This window comes from Nesoenas mayeri, assembly GCF_963082525.1.
Source record: "Nesoenas mayeri genome assembly, chromosome: 4".
Taxonomy (NCBI): Eukaryota; Metazoa; Chordata; class Aves; order Columbiformes; family Columbidae; genus Nesoenas; species Nesoenas mayeri.
The window spans coordinates 24,402,239-24,418,585 of NC_137540.1; the positions used below are offsets into that span (position 1 = coordinate 24,402,239).

The 16,347-nt window shown below is 38.7% G+C and overlaps 1 protein-coding gene across 4 annotated transcripts in view; it reads right to left on the reverse strand.

Annotated features, from left to right (window-relative positions):
- The window catches only part of MAPK10 (mitogen-activated protein kinase 10), a gene marked incomplete at its 5' end in the record, with an annotated part of 83,870 nt that extends 68,608 nt beyond the window's left edge, over positions 1-15,262 (reverse strand). The window contains 2 exons of one of the 4 annotated variants that reach the window (XM_080343794.1): positions 734-903; positions 15,191-15,262. In XM_080343794.1, coding sequence (XP_080199920.1) covers positions 734-903; positions 15,191-15,256 — 236 coding nt within the window. Of the gene's footprint in view, positions 1-733; positions 964-15,190 lie in introns of those variants that run through there. The other 3 variants (XM_080343796.1, XM_080343795.1, XM_080343797.1) reach the window with 3 other exon arrangements.
- Positions 15,263-16,347: the final 1,085 nt, after the last annotated feature.

Here is a 16,347-nt window from a genome sequence, read left to right on the forward strand (position 1 = left end):
TCAAAGTCAGAAAAAAACAACAGATAGAATTAGACTTTGTCTCTGATTAAGTTATAGATAAACAGTGGTGTTAGTTACCCTAATGCCTCATAATTAAGCAGGTAACTAATGCCTGCACATAGACATTTAAATACAAGCCACTGCAATCTAAAATCCATCTTTAAAAATGCAGCTGCAAAAGCCAAACAGGGTATATCACAACCTTTGAACATAATAATTTTGCATTCCATAAGCCTGTTGTATTATTTAGGAGAGCTACTGCATTTGTGTCTTTCGTTTGCATTATTCACATCATTGCAATGTCTCTTTTAAGGAATAAAGGAAACATTAGCAGTTACCTCAATTTAAAAGGCTTCCATTCTGAATACTTGAGAGTGTTATGGGATGTGACATTGCTCTCAGTGACTTTTACTGTACAAAGACTAAAATTACAGGGTTTACTTGGGATATTATTTGCACTGCCTCTAGAAATAGTGCCACAGTTGTCAATTATGATAAGATCTTTCTCCTGCTATCTAGCTAGTTGCATTTTGCTATATGGAGAAACAAATCCAGTGCTATCGTTCTCACCAGCAGAATTTATTAGAGAATCACTAGGCTCCTTCTGCCTCAGGATGTCTGTTGCCTGACTGCTGTTTTTGCAATTTTAGACAATGTCTGTGGCTTGCAAACTGTGAAGAAATGTAAAAGGCAAATCCTATTTAAAAGCATAAGAAAAACTGCTGATACTTACCAAACTATTCCCTGAGCCCCAGAGCCAATAGGTTTCAAGTTCTGGTAGCGTTTGAGAACTGTGAAGGTCGAGTCACCTACTTCCACACTGTAGAACTGGTTGTCAACTTTGCTTTTGCTCATGTTGTAATGTTTGGCAATATATGACACATCCACTTGTTTCCCAAATCCCTGTTGTACAAAAGAAGGAAGGCGGGGAAGGGAGGAAGGGAAAAAACACAAAAACCAAGGCTGGTAAAACGTCAGAATACTGATGAAACACAATCTAATTTTTCAATGTAAGTTATTGTCATTTTAGACTCATTTTCATAGATCTACATATGGGTCTCCACATGCTACTGAAGACTGTATCAAACCCTCTTTCACCCAGGAAGTTACAGTAAAAAGCCACCAAAGAAAGCAAGCTAGCAAATTCTCCAGCCAATGTTTGTGACAGTTACCCTCGACTACTGGTCTCTGCCTTTCATAACTGCTGCTTTATGACTACTGGCTTATGTATTCGTGCTGATTCTGCCCTCATTTGTACTGCAATGAATACCTTATTTTAAAATGAAAATACTTAGATCAGTGTAAGAAATGGGACAACATACACAGATCACAGACACTTTGTCACTGGTCAGATAAGGCAAGTAAGTCCGTTCACATGAGCGCTAAAGCTTTCCCTGAGCATATGATAAAGGCCCTGAGAACCTTTCAACAGGAGCTGCAGAAGAAACAGCACTTTATGAGATGAACTGTGGCCTGAAATGGTTCGGTATCATGGAGACTATGCGCTAGCTCAGGAGATCTTCCCAAGTTCTGGGGTTTTAACAACATAAAAGTTGCTCTTGTGACCTGACAAATGCATTAGCCCTAAGCAAAGGCTAATTTTCATGACACAAAGACAAGTTACTGTAAACATTTCATGCTTGCACTGCAGAGCTGTGACCTTGCCCAAATTCATATAATTACAATAGAAAAAGTCACATTAGAACTATTTCATGACTACTAGTGGGCTCAGTTCAGCAAAGTACATAATAACTTTGAGCTAAAAATCGGAATTTAGTGTTTGTAATTTTGGATCCTGCACGATGTGATGCTGAGCACAGGATGCAAAAGTTCGACATGTGACAACAGATCTATCCTCAAGTATTTGCTGATTGACTTATGGAAGTCAAGGCTTTTCCAAATACCTTCTATAAGCAGAAGCAAATCCCAAATATACTTTCCTGCTGTATGTGTCTTTCTCTGCCTGTCCATTAATTTTCAGTCCTCGCAAATGCAGCTTCTAAACTTTCTTATTTGCTCTATTATAATTGCTTTCTCCAAAAAATCTGAATAATGACCCACGTTATAAGACTACAGAATACTATGTTGAATTTTGATGGGGCAGGGAAAAATGTAAAGTTGATTTGGTAACTATTTTTTCAATTTAAAGGGACATCATTCCAGACTGCATCTGATTCACAGTACGTAGCCTTAGTTTTAAAACTCCTTCCACTACATGAAAAGAGATGCATAAATCTGGCCAGCTCGGCTATTCATAACAGACCTGGAACCGAGAGACTTTATTTTAGTAATACACTCCTGACAGACAGGAAATAATTCCAGTTCCATCTGGCTAGACAAACACATTTGCAGCTTGTGTTTTTCTGATGTCATTATCAGAACAATGCAGACAATCTTCAGCATTAACATGTAATACTCTGAAACCAATGTTATATGAAGCATCAGCGTAATAATTTTATTCCTTAGTGATCCTGACTTGAGGCTAGCTCCTCTGGAAATACAAATACAGTGACTTTTTTAAACAAGCCACATGACTGTGCTAAGTCTTGAGTGAACCAGGCCAGCCATGACTTGTTTGCACCCTCACTCCTAAGCTACTCTACAGTTCAACATATGGTATGGAGCTACACAGGAAAAGACACTTTGTCATTCTGCCTTTAGTATCCTGTATACATAAAAATTGCTTTTTTTAAAGTCAGACTGAGCCTGTGAACTGCTGGCTTCAGGAATCCCATGCAGCTTACAGTGCGATTTCTGAACTACCGCAGTTCCAGATGGTGGTTATTTTAAATCCAATAATGTCTTAAAAATCAATTAAAACAGCTCAGTAGAACCACTCTCTAGTATCTCAGTTGTGTGGATAATTAATGTACGCAATCGCTTCAGCAGCAATTAAGTGATATTGATCAATGGGGCGCAGAAGACTACAAACAGTAAGACACAGAAGTGTCCTTAGGACCAGTGGAAAACAGACTGTTCTACAACAATCTGCTCCTAACTGTGTGCAAGCAGGAAAGGTAAAGACCATTTTATTTTGCTGGATTTTTTTTCTTTTTTTTTTTTTTTTTTTACATCAATATTTTTCTCTTAAGTCTGTCTAATTTAAAAAAACCCCAAACCTGTGACCCATAAAGAGCTTTGAAAGAAAAGACCAACACCAAGAATTACTAATCAAATTCAAAATAGGCTGATTTAGTTTGAAGTTCACTCCAAGCCAGAATGCCTCCTCTGAGTGATAAACACTTCAGCTTTCTGGACAGGCCAATGAGTCTCCAGATCATCTACTGATTTGCTTCCTCCCTTTAAAATCCTACTGCTAATAAAATACCAAAAAACCTACTCTCTATATTCTGCTTATTTTTACCAAAGCCTAAATAAGCAAAATTAAAACAAAATAATCCTACTGCATAAGCCCAAAATACTGCTTACTTTTATAAGAACCAGGACATGAATAATTATCTTTGTTATGTTTGTAATTTAAATCAAATCCCAAATCAATGAATTAACAGTGTTATTGAATTAATCATATCTGATCAGATCTCCAAACTGAGATGATATATAATCAAATCATGAACCATTTCCCGGTTGAGACAACAGCCACTTCCTCAATAAAAACAATGAAACAACAGTTTTGTTTCACTCTAAAATTCAGCTAAAAAGGCTTTGACCTTAACAAAAAAATTCATACTTTTAGTAAGAGCACCTCAATGTCTGCTTTAGTTCAAGCTCTGATGAAAAGGTTCTTCTCAAAGCCTTCAAATCCACATTGCTGATCTTCAAGAAACCTACACACTACGTTTTGGTCTTGTTCTGTTACTTTTTCAGTGCTTACTCAAGCCCCTACCGGAAGCCTTGGTGTTGGTTTAGTGGTTAATATCCTTTTCTTTTTGCCACCTGCTACCCCATCTATACCACGTAAGCTATTTCGGAAGAGGTTTTACTATAATATAATGCTTACAAGTTCTGTACCAGCAGCTTAAGTTTAAGCTTTGATTATCTGAGAGCAGAAAGGAACACAGGGCTATGAATTTCCAGTATAAGCTTTTCTGTATACGTACCTGAACCAAAACCTTCTTCCAAATTTGATTGATTTGATTGATTTGATTGGGCAAGACTGCTTGAAGGAAAAGGGGCCCAAGATAGCTGGATTGCATTCAGAGATTTCTTCTTCCACGCTGAGGATCAGAGCATCCCCACACGTAGGAAGTCAAGTAAGGGAGCCAGGAGGCCTGCATGGTTGAATAGGGATCTGTTGGGTATGCTCAAGCAGAAGAGGAGAGTTTACAGGTCATGGAAGCATGGGCTGGCCACTTGGGAAGAATATAAGGCTGCTGTTAGAGGATGTAGGAAGGCAGCTAGGATAGCCAAGGCCTCCTTAGAATTACAACTGGCGAGAGGGGTCAAGGACAGCAAAAAGAACTTTTTCAAATACATAGCGGATAAAACTAATACCAGAGGCAATGTAGGCCCACTGATGAATGGGGTGGGTGCCCTGGTGGCAGAAGATACAGAGAAGGCAGAATTACTGAATGCCTTCTTTGTCTCTGTCTACTCTGCCGGAGGCTGTCCTCGGGAGCCCTGTACCCCTGAGACCCCGGATGAAGCCAGGTCAATGGAGGAGTTTGCTTTAGTCGATGAGGACTGGGTTAGGGAGCAATTAAATAGACTGGACATCCATAAATCCATGGGTCCAGATGGGATGCATCTGCGGGTGCTGAGGGAGCTGGCTGAAGTCATTGCTGGACCGCTCTCCATCATCTTTGCCAAGTCTTGGGAAACGGGAGAGGTGCTCGAGGATTGGAGGAAAGCAAATGTCACTCCAGTCTTCAAAAAGGGCAAGAAGGAGGACCCGGGTAATTATAGACCGGTCAGCCTCACCTCTGTCCCTGGGAAAGTAATGGAACAGCTTATCCTTGGTGCCATCTCAAGGCATATCAAGGATAAGAAGGTTATTAGGGGGAGTCAGCATGGCTTTACCAAGGGTAAGTCATGCTTGACCAACCTCATAGCCTTTTATGAGAATGTAACAAGGTGGATGGATGATGGCAGAGAGGTGGATGTGGTCTACCTTGACTTCAGTAAAGCCTTTGACACAGTCTCCCACAGCATCCTCACAGCTAAGTTGAGGAGGTGTGGTCTAGACAATAGAGTAGTGAGGTGAGTAAACAAACTGGCTTAAGGAGAGAAGCCAGAGAGTGGTAGTCAATGGTGCGGAGTCTAGTTGGAGGCCAGTATCTAGTGGAGTGCCTCAGGGGTCAGTACTGGGGCCAGTATTATTCAATATAGTCATTAACGATTTAGACGAGGGAATAGAGTGCACTATCAGCAAGTTTGTTGATGACACTAAGCTGGGAGGAGTGGCTGACACGCCAGAAGGCTGTGCTGCCATCCAGCGAGACCTGGACAGGCTGGAGAGTTGGGCGGGGAATAACCTAATGAAATTGAACAAGGGAAAGTGTAGAGTCCTGCATCTGGGCAGGAACAACCCCAGGTTCCAGTATAGGTTGGGAAATTACATATTAAAGAGCAGTGTAGGGGAAAGAGACCTGGGGGTCCTGGTGGACAACAGGATGACCATGAGCCAGCACTGTGCCCTTGTGGCCAGGAACGCCAATGGCATCCTGGGGTGTATTAGAAAGGGGGTGGTTAGTAGATCGAGAGAGGTTCTCCTTTCCCTCTACTCTGCCCTGGTGAGACCACATCTGGAATATTGTGTCCAGTTCTGGGCCCCTCAGTTCAAGAAGGACAGGGAACTGCTGGAGAGGGTCCAGCATAGGGCAACAAAGATGATGAAGGGAGTGGAGCACCTCCCTTATGAGGAAAGGCTGAGGGACCTGGGTCTCTTTAGTTTGGAGAAGAGGAGACTGAGGGGTGACCTTATTAATGTTTATAAATATATAAAGGGTGAGTGCCACGAGGATGGAGCCAGGCTCTTCTCGGTGGCAAACAATGATAGGACAAGGGGTAATGGGATCAAGCTGGAACACAGGAGGTTCCACTTAAATATGAGAAGAAAGTTCTTCTCAGTAAGGGTGACAGAGCACTGGAACAGGCTGCCCAGGGGGGTTGTGGAGTCTCCTTCTCTGGAGACATTCAAGACCCGTCTGGACATGTTCTTGTGTGACCTCACCTAGGCGTTCCTGCTCCAGCAGGGGGATTGGACTAGATGATCTTTTGAGGTCCCTTCCAATCCCAAACATACTGTGATACTGTGATACTGTGATACTGTGATCTTAAGAAACTAGCAATTAGCATTTCATGAAGAATTAGCTGAGGAAAGGGAGGGTATACATATACAAGGTGATCAGGTTTACTTGTTAGGATATCACAATGAAGATGCAAAAGGTCTCATACAGGTCTTCTAGGAAAGTGAATTTCACTGAGTTCTTACATTTTTAGGTGAGCTTCAAATGAATTTGGGCAAGCTCCAATACTGAGGCCCCAATGTAATAATAAACATTGCAGGTGTGAAACAAAAGCAAATTTCTCTATTATTTTCACTTTGAACAAAACACATCTAGTTTCACAGATTTCTGTGTAACATGAAAGATTATTCCTCAGAGACAAATTATGTATCTGAGTGCCATTTGGTTTTGGTTCCATAAAAGTTTGGGTAATGCAATTTCACTATCCAGCACTGACTGGAACTTAATTTTTACTTCACACGTACAAGAATGCACACACCGTTAACTTCTTTTGCCAGTAACTAACTGAGAAATTCTAACACAGATCTAATAGCCATTCTCCTTCCACTATACTGAGAAACTTGGAGAAGAAAAAGCTTTTCAGAACTGAAAACATAAATTTCCTTGTTGGGTCATTTGAACACATAGCCTTACCTGCAATGATGCTTGCTTAATAGCCCAACAACTAGGGAGAAGAACAGAACTGTCAAGTCTCAAGCATTTGAGATGAAGGAAAAATATACCCTCACCATTACTAAATACTTCAAAAATATATATTTTGTTTTTAAAGAACATCCACCTAAAAAATTAAGTGAAACTCAAATAATGCCTTACGCACATCTACAAGACACATTATTTTACTTTTGTTTTGTTTTACAGCATAGAGAGAAAAAGAGAGGGTTAAAAAGCCCAACAGAAACAAAAGGATGTTATTTTCTGTATTATTAGGTGAATTGTTTCCTTAGATTCACATTTGTCTATTTCTACCCCATAAAAGAACTATATTAACTACTTTTCAGTGACAGACCTTTGTTTCTGAACACCATTCTTCCTATTCTTGAGAAGCCCAAAATATCACAATTTCTTACCCCTTAGTATCTCATGCATCTAAGCTTTCATAAATACAAACCATGCTAATGGCAGTTTAAGCTAAATTGCTCTCCTTCACACTTTCCAAGACATTGAGTGCTGTTTGTTACCAGGCACCAACCGAGGGGAAACATTACCCCAACACTAGTATCCTTCCATGTTTCCATACAGAACTACTTACAGGAACACATCAACTTTTAAAGGTGCTATGACTCAAGGCTACTGAAAACAACTAAATGTCTCCAGATGTGTGAATGCAAGCAAGGAAGAGAATGAGATGGAAGACTGAAAAGCTGACTCCTCATCTGCAGTTGGCACAGTCCCCAAAGATGAGCAGGAGAGGATTGTTCTGAGCTAGCAATTGCAGTCACTCCCCAGGGGCCCTCACTGTCTCCTCCCCATCTCAGACAAAGAAGCTGGTCTGTAGGACAGCATGTTTCAGAGGCAGATGCCTTTGGCTCTCTCAGGATCCAAAAGGATAACATTTTAAAACTACAATTTGACCTTAAGTCCAATGCTGAGATTATACAAATTGAAATTCTGAAAAATGACAAAATCCTCAGAATCTTCTTGGCAGTTCCAAAAATGTATCTACAGGTGAGCCTGGCTTCACCTGTGTGCAGCTGCTAAGTCAACAACGCTATTAATTTAATGGCAAGCCTCCTGCCTGCGCAGCCATCATTTTATCAGAAGATTTAAGAGCCAGGATCCCGGGATGAACAGATATTTACTGAATCCTCTCTGCTTTGGATGTAGAGGTCATAGGTTTTGCTGTGTAGATCTGGACAGCCTCAAAAACCCCACTTGAGAAATAGAAAGTATCTTTGCATAGAAAGACCTGTTAAATAATTTTTCACTGTGTATTCCGTATATACCACATTTATGGCAGAAATACTGTCTGTTTTGCTCACCATAAAGTGAGACTTCCTCTCACTTAATCTGGCTCTCCCTGAACTCAACTGTCCACAGATAGTGATCAAGATAAAAAATAGAGGTTTTATCAAGTGTGTGTGTTTGGGTGTAGTATTACAGAGTTTTATCTTATCATTCTTCCATCTCACTCCAATCCCACAAGGATTATATTAGTCACTCAGTCTTACTGATTTTAGTGTGTTTTGAGTAGGTTTTTTTTCCTCTCCACAGATTAATTCTCTGCCTTCTTTCAGTCTCTTTGCAGCAGTCTTGCCCTGTCCCCCAGACACAACCTACCCTCCTTTCTGAAGTCAGCCTTTCAAGTAGCCAGTTGACCCTTGCAAACAGCTTAATTTTAATTCATTGATCATTCATTTTTTCACTATATTGGCTTGTTCATTCTATTTTAAAACTATTTAAAACTCTTATTCAATGGAGTACATTATTCATAAGTGTTGGTTGGTTGTTGTTGTTTTCTATTTTTCCTCTTGTTTTCTGTTGTTGCTAATTTTTGGTTTGTTTCGTGTAATTGTTTAACCTCTTCTGAGATACCAAAGCCCCAGTAGCTTTATAAATGGCTCTTACTTAGCTCTGATTATACAAGAACTAGTAGGTCTACCTTCTGTTTCCTTTTCATCAGTATCTTCTCAAAACACAAAGCAAAGCACTGTTTACATATTCTTCACTTGTCCTCCACATGTTCACTAAGCTTTAACTAGTTTTAATTGCTTCTTCATTACAGGCACGAGACTTTTGTAGTTCATTCATATCTGTGGTATCCTGTGTTGCTCAGAAGTCATTGTGACCCAAATGTGTCTGCTTCATTTTGGGTCAGATTTCTAAGAGATTTTCAATATGTATCTGCACAACAAAATAACTAGTTCAAAATGATTCCTCATTCCCTAGATGCCTGGAAAAAAAATCAACAATGACACACAGGTAACATCCAACCCTGGTCATCATACCAAAGAAGGTAAGGATGAGAAGACTGATCAAGAAACACAGAGAAAAGATTACTTGAGACTGAGGTTTCTTTATAGACAGGAACTTAATCAGTGATCCAAAGAGAAAATGTAACCAAAACTACAGGAAATAAAGATTTAAGAGTAGGTGAGAAAGCTAAGGTAAAGGTGTTTGGAAACCATCTTGTTAAAGCACAACTCCAGAAATAGGAAGCAGCAAAGACACTGTGAAGCTGTGTCCAAACAGAGAAAAGCAATGGCTGTACCCACTTCTCACAGGAGAAATGAGAAGAGAGGGAACACTGGAGTTTGTATTAATCTGTTTGTTCCAAGGCCCCAGATTTGAAAGAGAAGCAACAACATGGGGAAAAGCAAGATACAATTAAGATTAGGAAAGAGAAATGGGACCGCTAAAAGTTGGCCAAAACATTGCAACACTAAAAAATGAAAGTACACTCAACTTCTCAATAGTAGTGAAGGGAACGTAGAAACACAGGGTGAGAGCCAAGACGGGATTAACAGGTCCTCTATTTATTGCATGTATTGGTAAGACGGTATATCTCAAGTGGCTTACACTTCTCAGGAAAGTGTAACTGCAGTGAAATACTGGGTATTTTTTAAGAAATTTTCTTCCAGTATGCAAGCGGGGTAGTAAGAAGACTGACTACACAAAATGCTACGCCCCAATGCATATCATGGCTTCCTGTAAAAAGAAGGGTAAAGAGGCACGTAACTATGTTACAGATGAAATATTAAAAAACCCCCCACCTCAATACAATTATATAATTACAGTATTCACTGTGAAGGCAACAGCTAATACAAAGATTCTCTCTTTTACAAGTAAAGACTATGAGGAGATGAATAATTTAATTGCACATTTTGTTAGAAACAGACAGCTTTAGTTACTATAAAGTATCATTTTCGTCCTAGAAATCTAAGATATAGGTCATTGCTCATTCATTGCTTAGGAATACTAATTAATCTCCTGTTAAATTGAAGACATAATTATAGGACGTTCTGCATCAAGACAAGTTTCTTTAATGGTTAAAGTATTAATAATAATTCCATCCAATCTGATTAAAGCATTAGTTGAAATTGTAATTGAAGTGGTTGATCAAAGTTGGGATATAATTAAAAAATGGTCCAGATGAATCAACCAGTCAATGGAGAGCAAAGCAATTAATAAAGTTCGTCTTTTCTGTGTGTAGAAGTTTTCTAAAATAATGTGGTTTCTAAATGTTTATTGATGAAGTATTGCATCTAGGAAGTCCACACACATTTTGTTCAAGACAGATAAGCATGAATTTGGAAATAACCCAAGTTTGCAGAACACAGGGGAAAAAAAAGACATCTGGAGAGAAATTAAAGCTTTTTAAATGGTCTTATTTTGAGTTTTTTTTAAAAGCATGAAATTAGCAGAAGTTTGCAAAAATACCCTCAACATGCAAACTAAAATTTCATTCTAAGGTTTTTCAGTAGGCATCAATACAGCACCAATTCCAATGTGAGTAAGCAAAAGCGCTGACTGAGGGAGCTGCGTCTCTTTAGCTTGGAGGAGACTGAGGGGTGATCTCATTAATGTTTATAAACATGTAAAGGGTGAGTGTCAGGAGGATGGAGCCAGGCTCTTCTCAGTGACAACCAATGATAGGACAAGGGGAAATGGGTACAAACTGGAACACAGGAGGTTCCACTTAAATATGAGAAGAAAGTTCTTCTCAGTAAGGGTGACAGAGCACTGGAACAGGCTGCCCAGGGAGGTTGTGGAGTCTCCTTCTCTGCAGACATTCAAAACCCACCTGGATGCCTTGCTGTGTAACCTCACCTAAGTGTTCCTGCTCCGGCAGGGGGACTGGACTAGATGATCTTTTGAGGTCCTTTCCAATCCCCAACATTCTTTGATTCTGTGTGATTCTGTGAAAAGCGCTGATGTATTCTATCTGAGATAGCAAATTGTTTAAGCTAGGCAATAAAGACTAGTGATGATGCCATACCAAGGAATTAGCATGTGAGATTACATTTCTGATTAACATGATATGTTTTCTTAATGTGCATGACCAGATCCCTGATATCTCATCTCAGTACGCACATGTCCTGCTTTTCTGTAAGAAAATTATTGTTGCAGCAGTACAGAAATACTGTGACATAAAAATTCTAATAATAAAGATGTGTTTTTCAAAGACAAGAAAATTCAAAACTAATGCTCCAAGTAAAAATAATAGAATTGCATTCTACATAAAAGTAACCTATGCAGCTACAATTTAGAAAACCTGACAAGTCTGACAGGCTATAGACATTATGTTGTTAAAAAGAATATTTATATATATATATATATATATATATATATATAAACAACTAAAAGAAGGAAACATGGATGACCCAATTAGTATCTTTTAGACATTATTATTGAGCGTTTAGATATCAATGTCCTGTTCTGCCCAGAATATACTACCCTGCATTATGCTGTACTTTGATAATAATGTGCAGGGTCCTACACATAAAACCTGTTGTGATATCACCCTTATGAGTGTGAGAATCTAATGAGATTCTGTAAGCCTAAAAAAGAAATCTTCTCCCACCTTTCTATTACAATAGACAAGCAGATGTCATTTTCCTCAACCTTAAAAAAGATGGCCATTTCAGAACATCATTTGACTAGCAATGTACAGTAATGCCAGACTTAGATGTTTTCATATTGTGAATGGGGAAAATGTCATATTTACTCCACTTAAGATTCTTTCCTGCTGAGCTAGCATTCATCATATAAAACTAGTGTACTCGATAACATAAGCTCTGCATCAGGAGGAACAGCCTATAATTAGGTATATGCCACATTCTTTCACAGTACCAAAACCTATGTCTTTTATGCCATGAGAGAGACATCACCACAAAAGATTTATTTTAAGAAAAATATGCCCACAGTACTAACAATCACTGGAGTACTCTTCAATATTGTACCTTTAAAAGACACTTCAGTACAACCTCTATATTTTGTAGAAAGTCTGCAGTGATGCACAGATTCACATGGGAGCAGAACTTCTATGTGGTAGACATGAGCCACAAAATTTCTTCCTTATGTCCAGCCTGAATCTCCACTCCTTCAGTTAAAAACCATCACCACTTGTCTTATTGCTACAGGTCTTACTAAAACATAAGATTTCTTCATTTCATAACAGAGAAGCTTTCTATGATTGATACATAGATGTTTCAACCCTAGGAATCATTTTTTGGTACCAGTTCAGTAGCTGCATTTCTGATTATACAACACATTTGCAATTTCAAAAAATGACTGCAGGTCACATGTTGTCTGGTACTGAGCTAGTGGATTCAATAGATCTTTCTACTGATTTCACCAGGCTTTGAATTATTTCACAGAATCATTTTGGTTGGAAGAGACTCTTAAGATCATTTAGTCCAACCATAACCTAACTCTGACACTAAATCATGTCAAACACTGTCTCCAACATTAAGCCCTGGGGAATACCACTTGCGGCTGGTCACCAACTGCATTTAACTCCATTCACCACAATTCTTTGGGCCTGGCCATCCAGCCAGTCTCAAAAAGGTATTTCTGCAATAAGTGTTTGAAGGCTAAAATCCTGTTTCTTGCAACATCTGTATAGTAGATCTTGCATATATTCATTGGATGACTCCTCTCTGGGTACCTGCTGTCAGTGTTAAAGATGAAACAGTTTCATTCGGTGATAAAAAAATCAACCAAAATGCTGTTCATTTCATCATGTATACTTGAACAAAAATATTGCAAACACATTGAGTTCTGTATGTTCCTCTGAACATCTTTTATTAAGTTACAGGAACAGCAAGGGAACAATTACAGTAGCATGTTTCAACTAGAATCTAAATCAAGAACCAGAAGTGCAGTGACAGATAGTATTGGCCATACATGGTCACACATTGATTGATGCCCAGAATAAAGCAGGACAGAATATAAATGGAAAGCATTAAGAGTACCTTTCCTGTGCACATGTAAAATAGAAATGTTTCTGTACATCTCTGCTGTAGTTCAATGAACAGGGAGAGGGAAGATGGCAAGCAGAGATATGCAAAAAACTGTATTCTGCACAGTGAAAGTAACCTTTTCATCAATAACTTCTTTTTCAGAGAACCTGAGGAAACCCCTCCCTTTTTTTTTACAATTTTTGCAAATTTCTGAATATTTTTTTGCAAGCCATCTCTGTAAAAAAAAAAAGCACAAAAATACTAGGTTTGCCAAAATCCTTTATTTTCTCAAAAACAGAGGAAAAATTAAGTAAGTTAGATAAACATATGCACATAAAGAATAGGAGATTAAAAAGGACAGAGAAGATAGTTAAAGAGATTAAACTGAATGGCCAAGAACCATCCTAGAGTTGACAATTTACTAAGTGCAGAGCCAACCTTCTCAGCAGGACAGATATTTAGTACTCTTGAGTTAAAACACACAAAACAAAACTCCCAACACCTGTCACTTTTTTGTGTTAAATGTTTACATATAGCTAATAGCCCTCTTCTTATTTAGAATTCTGCTTTCACTTTCTTGGACCTCAGAAGCAAAATAAAGGGAAAAAACCCAGCGTTTAATGGATTTCCATTTCTAAGAATGTGGCATTGTTCTTACCCCTCAAAAAATGAAGAATGTCCCTAATGTCTCTCTAGCTAGTTAGATTGCTAGTGTCCCATCTTATGAAAAAATTATGAACAGACAGAATTAAAACATAAAGCACTGTTCAGAAAAAGTAAGCAAAAAAGTAATTTTTCATTCATGATGGAAAAATGTGTGTAGATTTGTGACTCATTGTCATGGTTTAACCCAAGCTAGCAATACAACCGCGATAGCCACTTACTCATCCCCTCCCTGCCTCCCCCAATAGGTGAGAGAGTCAAAAGGGAAGGGAGGAACTTGGACTGAGATAAACACAGTTTAATAAAATAACAAAATACTAATACACTACTAATATATATATATATAATAGAAATAAAAGATACTCCAGGCAATTCCTCATGAACTCCATCCATACTAAGCAGCCAGTCCCAGCAAGTGATATACCAGTCCTGAACAGATGATCCAGAAGAGAGAAAAAAGGAAAAACAAGCAGAAAAGCCCAGAGGCCTCTGCAAATGGCAAAAGGCCAGACTAAACGTCCCGACCCAAAACTCCCCTGCCTGTGCACCAGGGCAAGCAAGAGCAAGAATGCCTGGAAGAGCAAGCGAGAGAGAAACCGGAAGGCCCAATTCTCCTTATACCTGGAGCATGATGCTGATGGGATGGAATACTCTCATTGATCAGTCTGAATGTCAGTCAAGCTCTGCCCCATCCATGCCCCTCTTCCTTGGTACCTCACACCTGTGAGCAGAGCACTCAGAATGTCCTTGGGTCTCAGACCAGAGCAATTAAAAACATGAGCTCTGTGCTGGGATGTTATCTCTTGTTCACAAACTAAGTCCAAATAATGAGAGTGGTAGCTATGGAAAAGAAAGGTTTCTAACTGCACAAAGAAAATTAACTCATTTTCAGTCAAACCAGCATACTCATATATATGTTAACTAACATAATCTACACAAGGGAACCAAAAACCAGACAAATCAATACATTTTTTCTTCATCTCACAAAGTTAGTTTCAGCCTTCTAGAGTTGCAACCATTGTTACCAAAGAATTTGAAGGGTAATTCTGAAATACAGAATTGGCTACAGTGCAGTCTCATGACATCAGAACCTGCGTAGCACATTGTGTTCAACTAGAGACAATATAAATCCCAGAATTTCAATTATCCTCCCTTCACGAGACTAAGGGACAGAAAACTGTACTCACATACTACAATGTAAAAGGCTCTGTCTCACAAAAACAAACGCTAACATAAAATAGCTTTAATTTGCATAATTCTGTGAAAGCATCTGTGTAGGTACAGTTATTCTGTTTGATTTATCATTGAGTTTATTGGAAGTTGCTGAAATTCACTTATATTTTTTCTTCTATTATTATGGCATGAACTGCAAAAATGAAGTATATACTGTACCTTGTTTTACCTGTAAGGAACACACACCTGACAAAAGGCAATCTTCACATCCAGGGTAGGTTCACCACAATAATACAAGAAATGCCGGCTCATAAATACCTGCAATTAAAGAAAAGTAAACATAGAAATCTTGTATGTCTGCTGATGTCCAAGTACAACACAGCTCTACCTACATTTGGATTATAAAACCAGCCTGAGTTGCTGTCTAGCTTGTGGACAAGAGAAATGAGTTAGAACACTGAACTGTAAGTAGGGTCTAAATTCTTTCTGATGCTCATCAAGGTTTTAGTCTCAAATATGACTTGGTTACATCTGCCAAATTTTACAGTAACTCATGCCATTACCTCAAAGTTTATCTTGTTACTTTTATATTCCTATATAAACAAAATAAAAATCAGGTCAATAAAGTTCTAAACAATATGGGAATTTCAGACAGTTAATATTATAGAGAGGAAAAAACCCAAGTCCTAAGTTGGAAATTAATAGGACAGTTATAGAAAACTGAGAGACTAATTATGTCACTGTATAAATTCATGGCACAACCACTTCACAAATATTACATGTAGTTCTAGTTTACATCTTACAATTAAAGAAGTTATAGAAAAGGGCGGTAAGAAGGGTCCAAAACACATGGTGATTCCTTACACGAAAAAACTGCACAGACTGAGAATTTTTTTTTAAACCTAGAAAAGACTTGTCTTGAGTGGAGATATGCTGAAGATCCATAAAATGAGTAGCATACTGAAAAGGGAAAACCCTTATGGTTTTTGGTTTCCTTTTGTGTGTTTGGTTTGGTGTGTGTGTGTGTTTTGGTTTGGTTTTGGTTTTGTGTGTGTGTGTGTTTTGTTTTGGCGGTTTTGTTTGGTTTTTGTTGTTGTTTTGGTGTTTGTGGTTTTGTTTTTGTTTTTTTGGGGGGGGGTGGGGGGAGTAGTAAAAGAAGTATGTGGCATCAAATTAAGTAATCAAACAACAGATTCAGAATCAGCAATAAGAGACAATTCTGCGTCTGCTGTTCCGTCAGACTGCGAAACTCCCTGCTTCATGTCATTGTGCATGTCAGAAGTCGACCTACATCCTAGTATTATCAGGCAAATTCACTAAGAAGGAATCTGCTGAAGTTTATTAACCTTTGACTCAAGATAACTCTAAGTCACAGTCTGTCACCATACGCTCACTCTATTTCA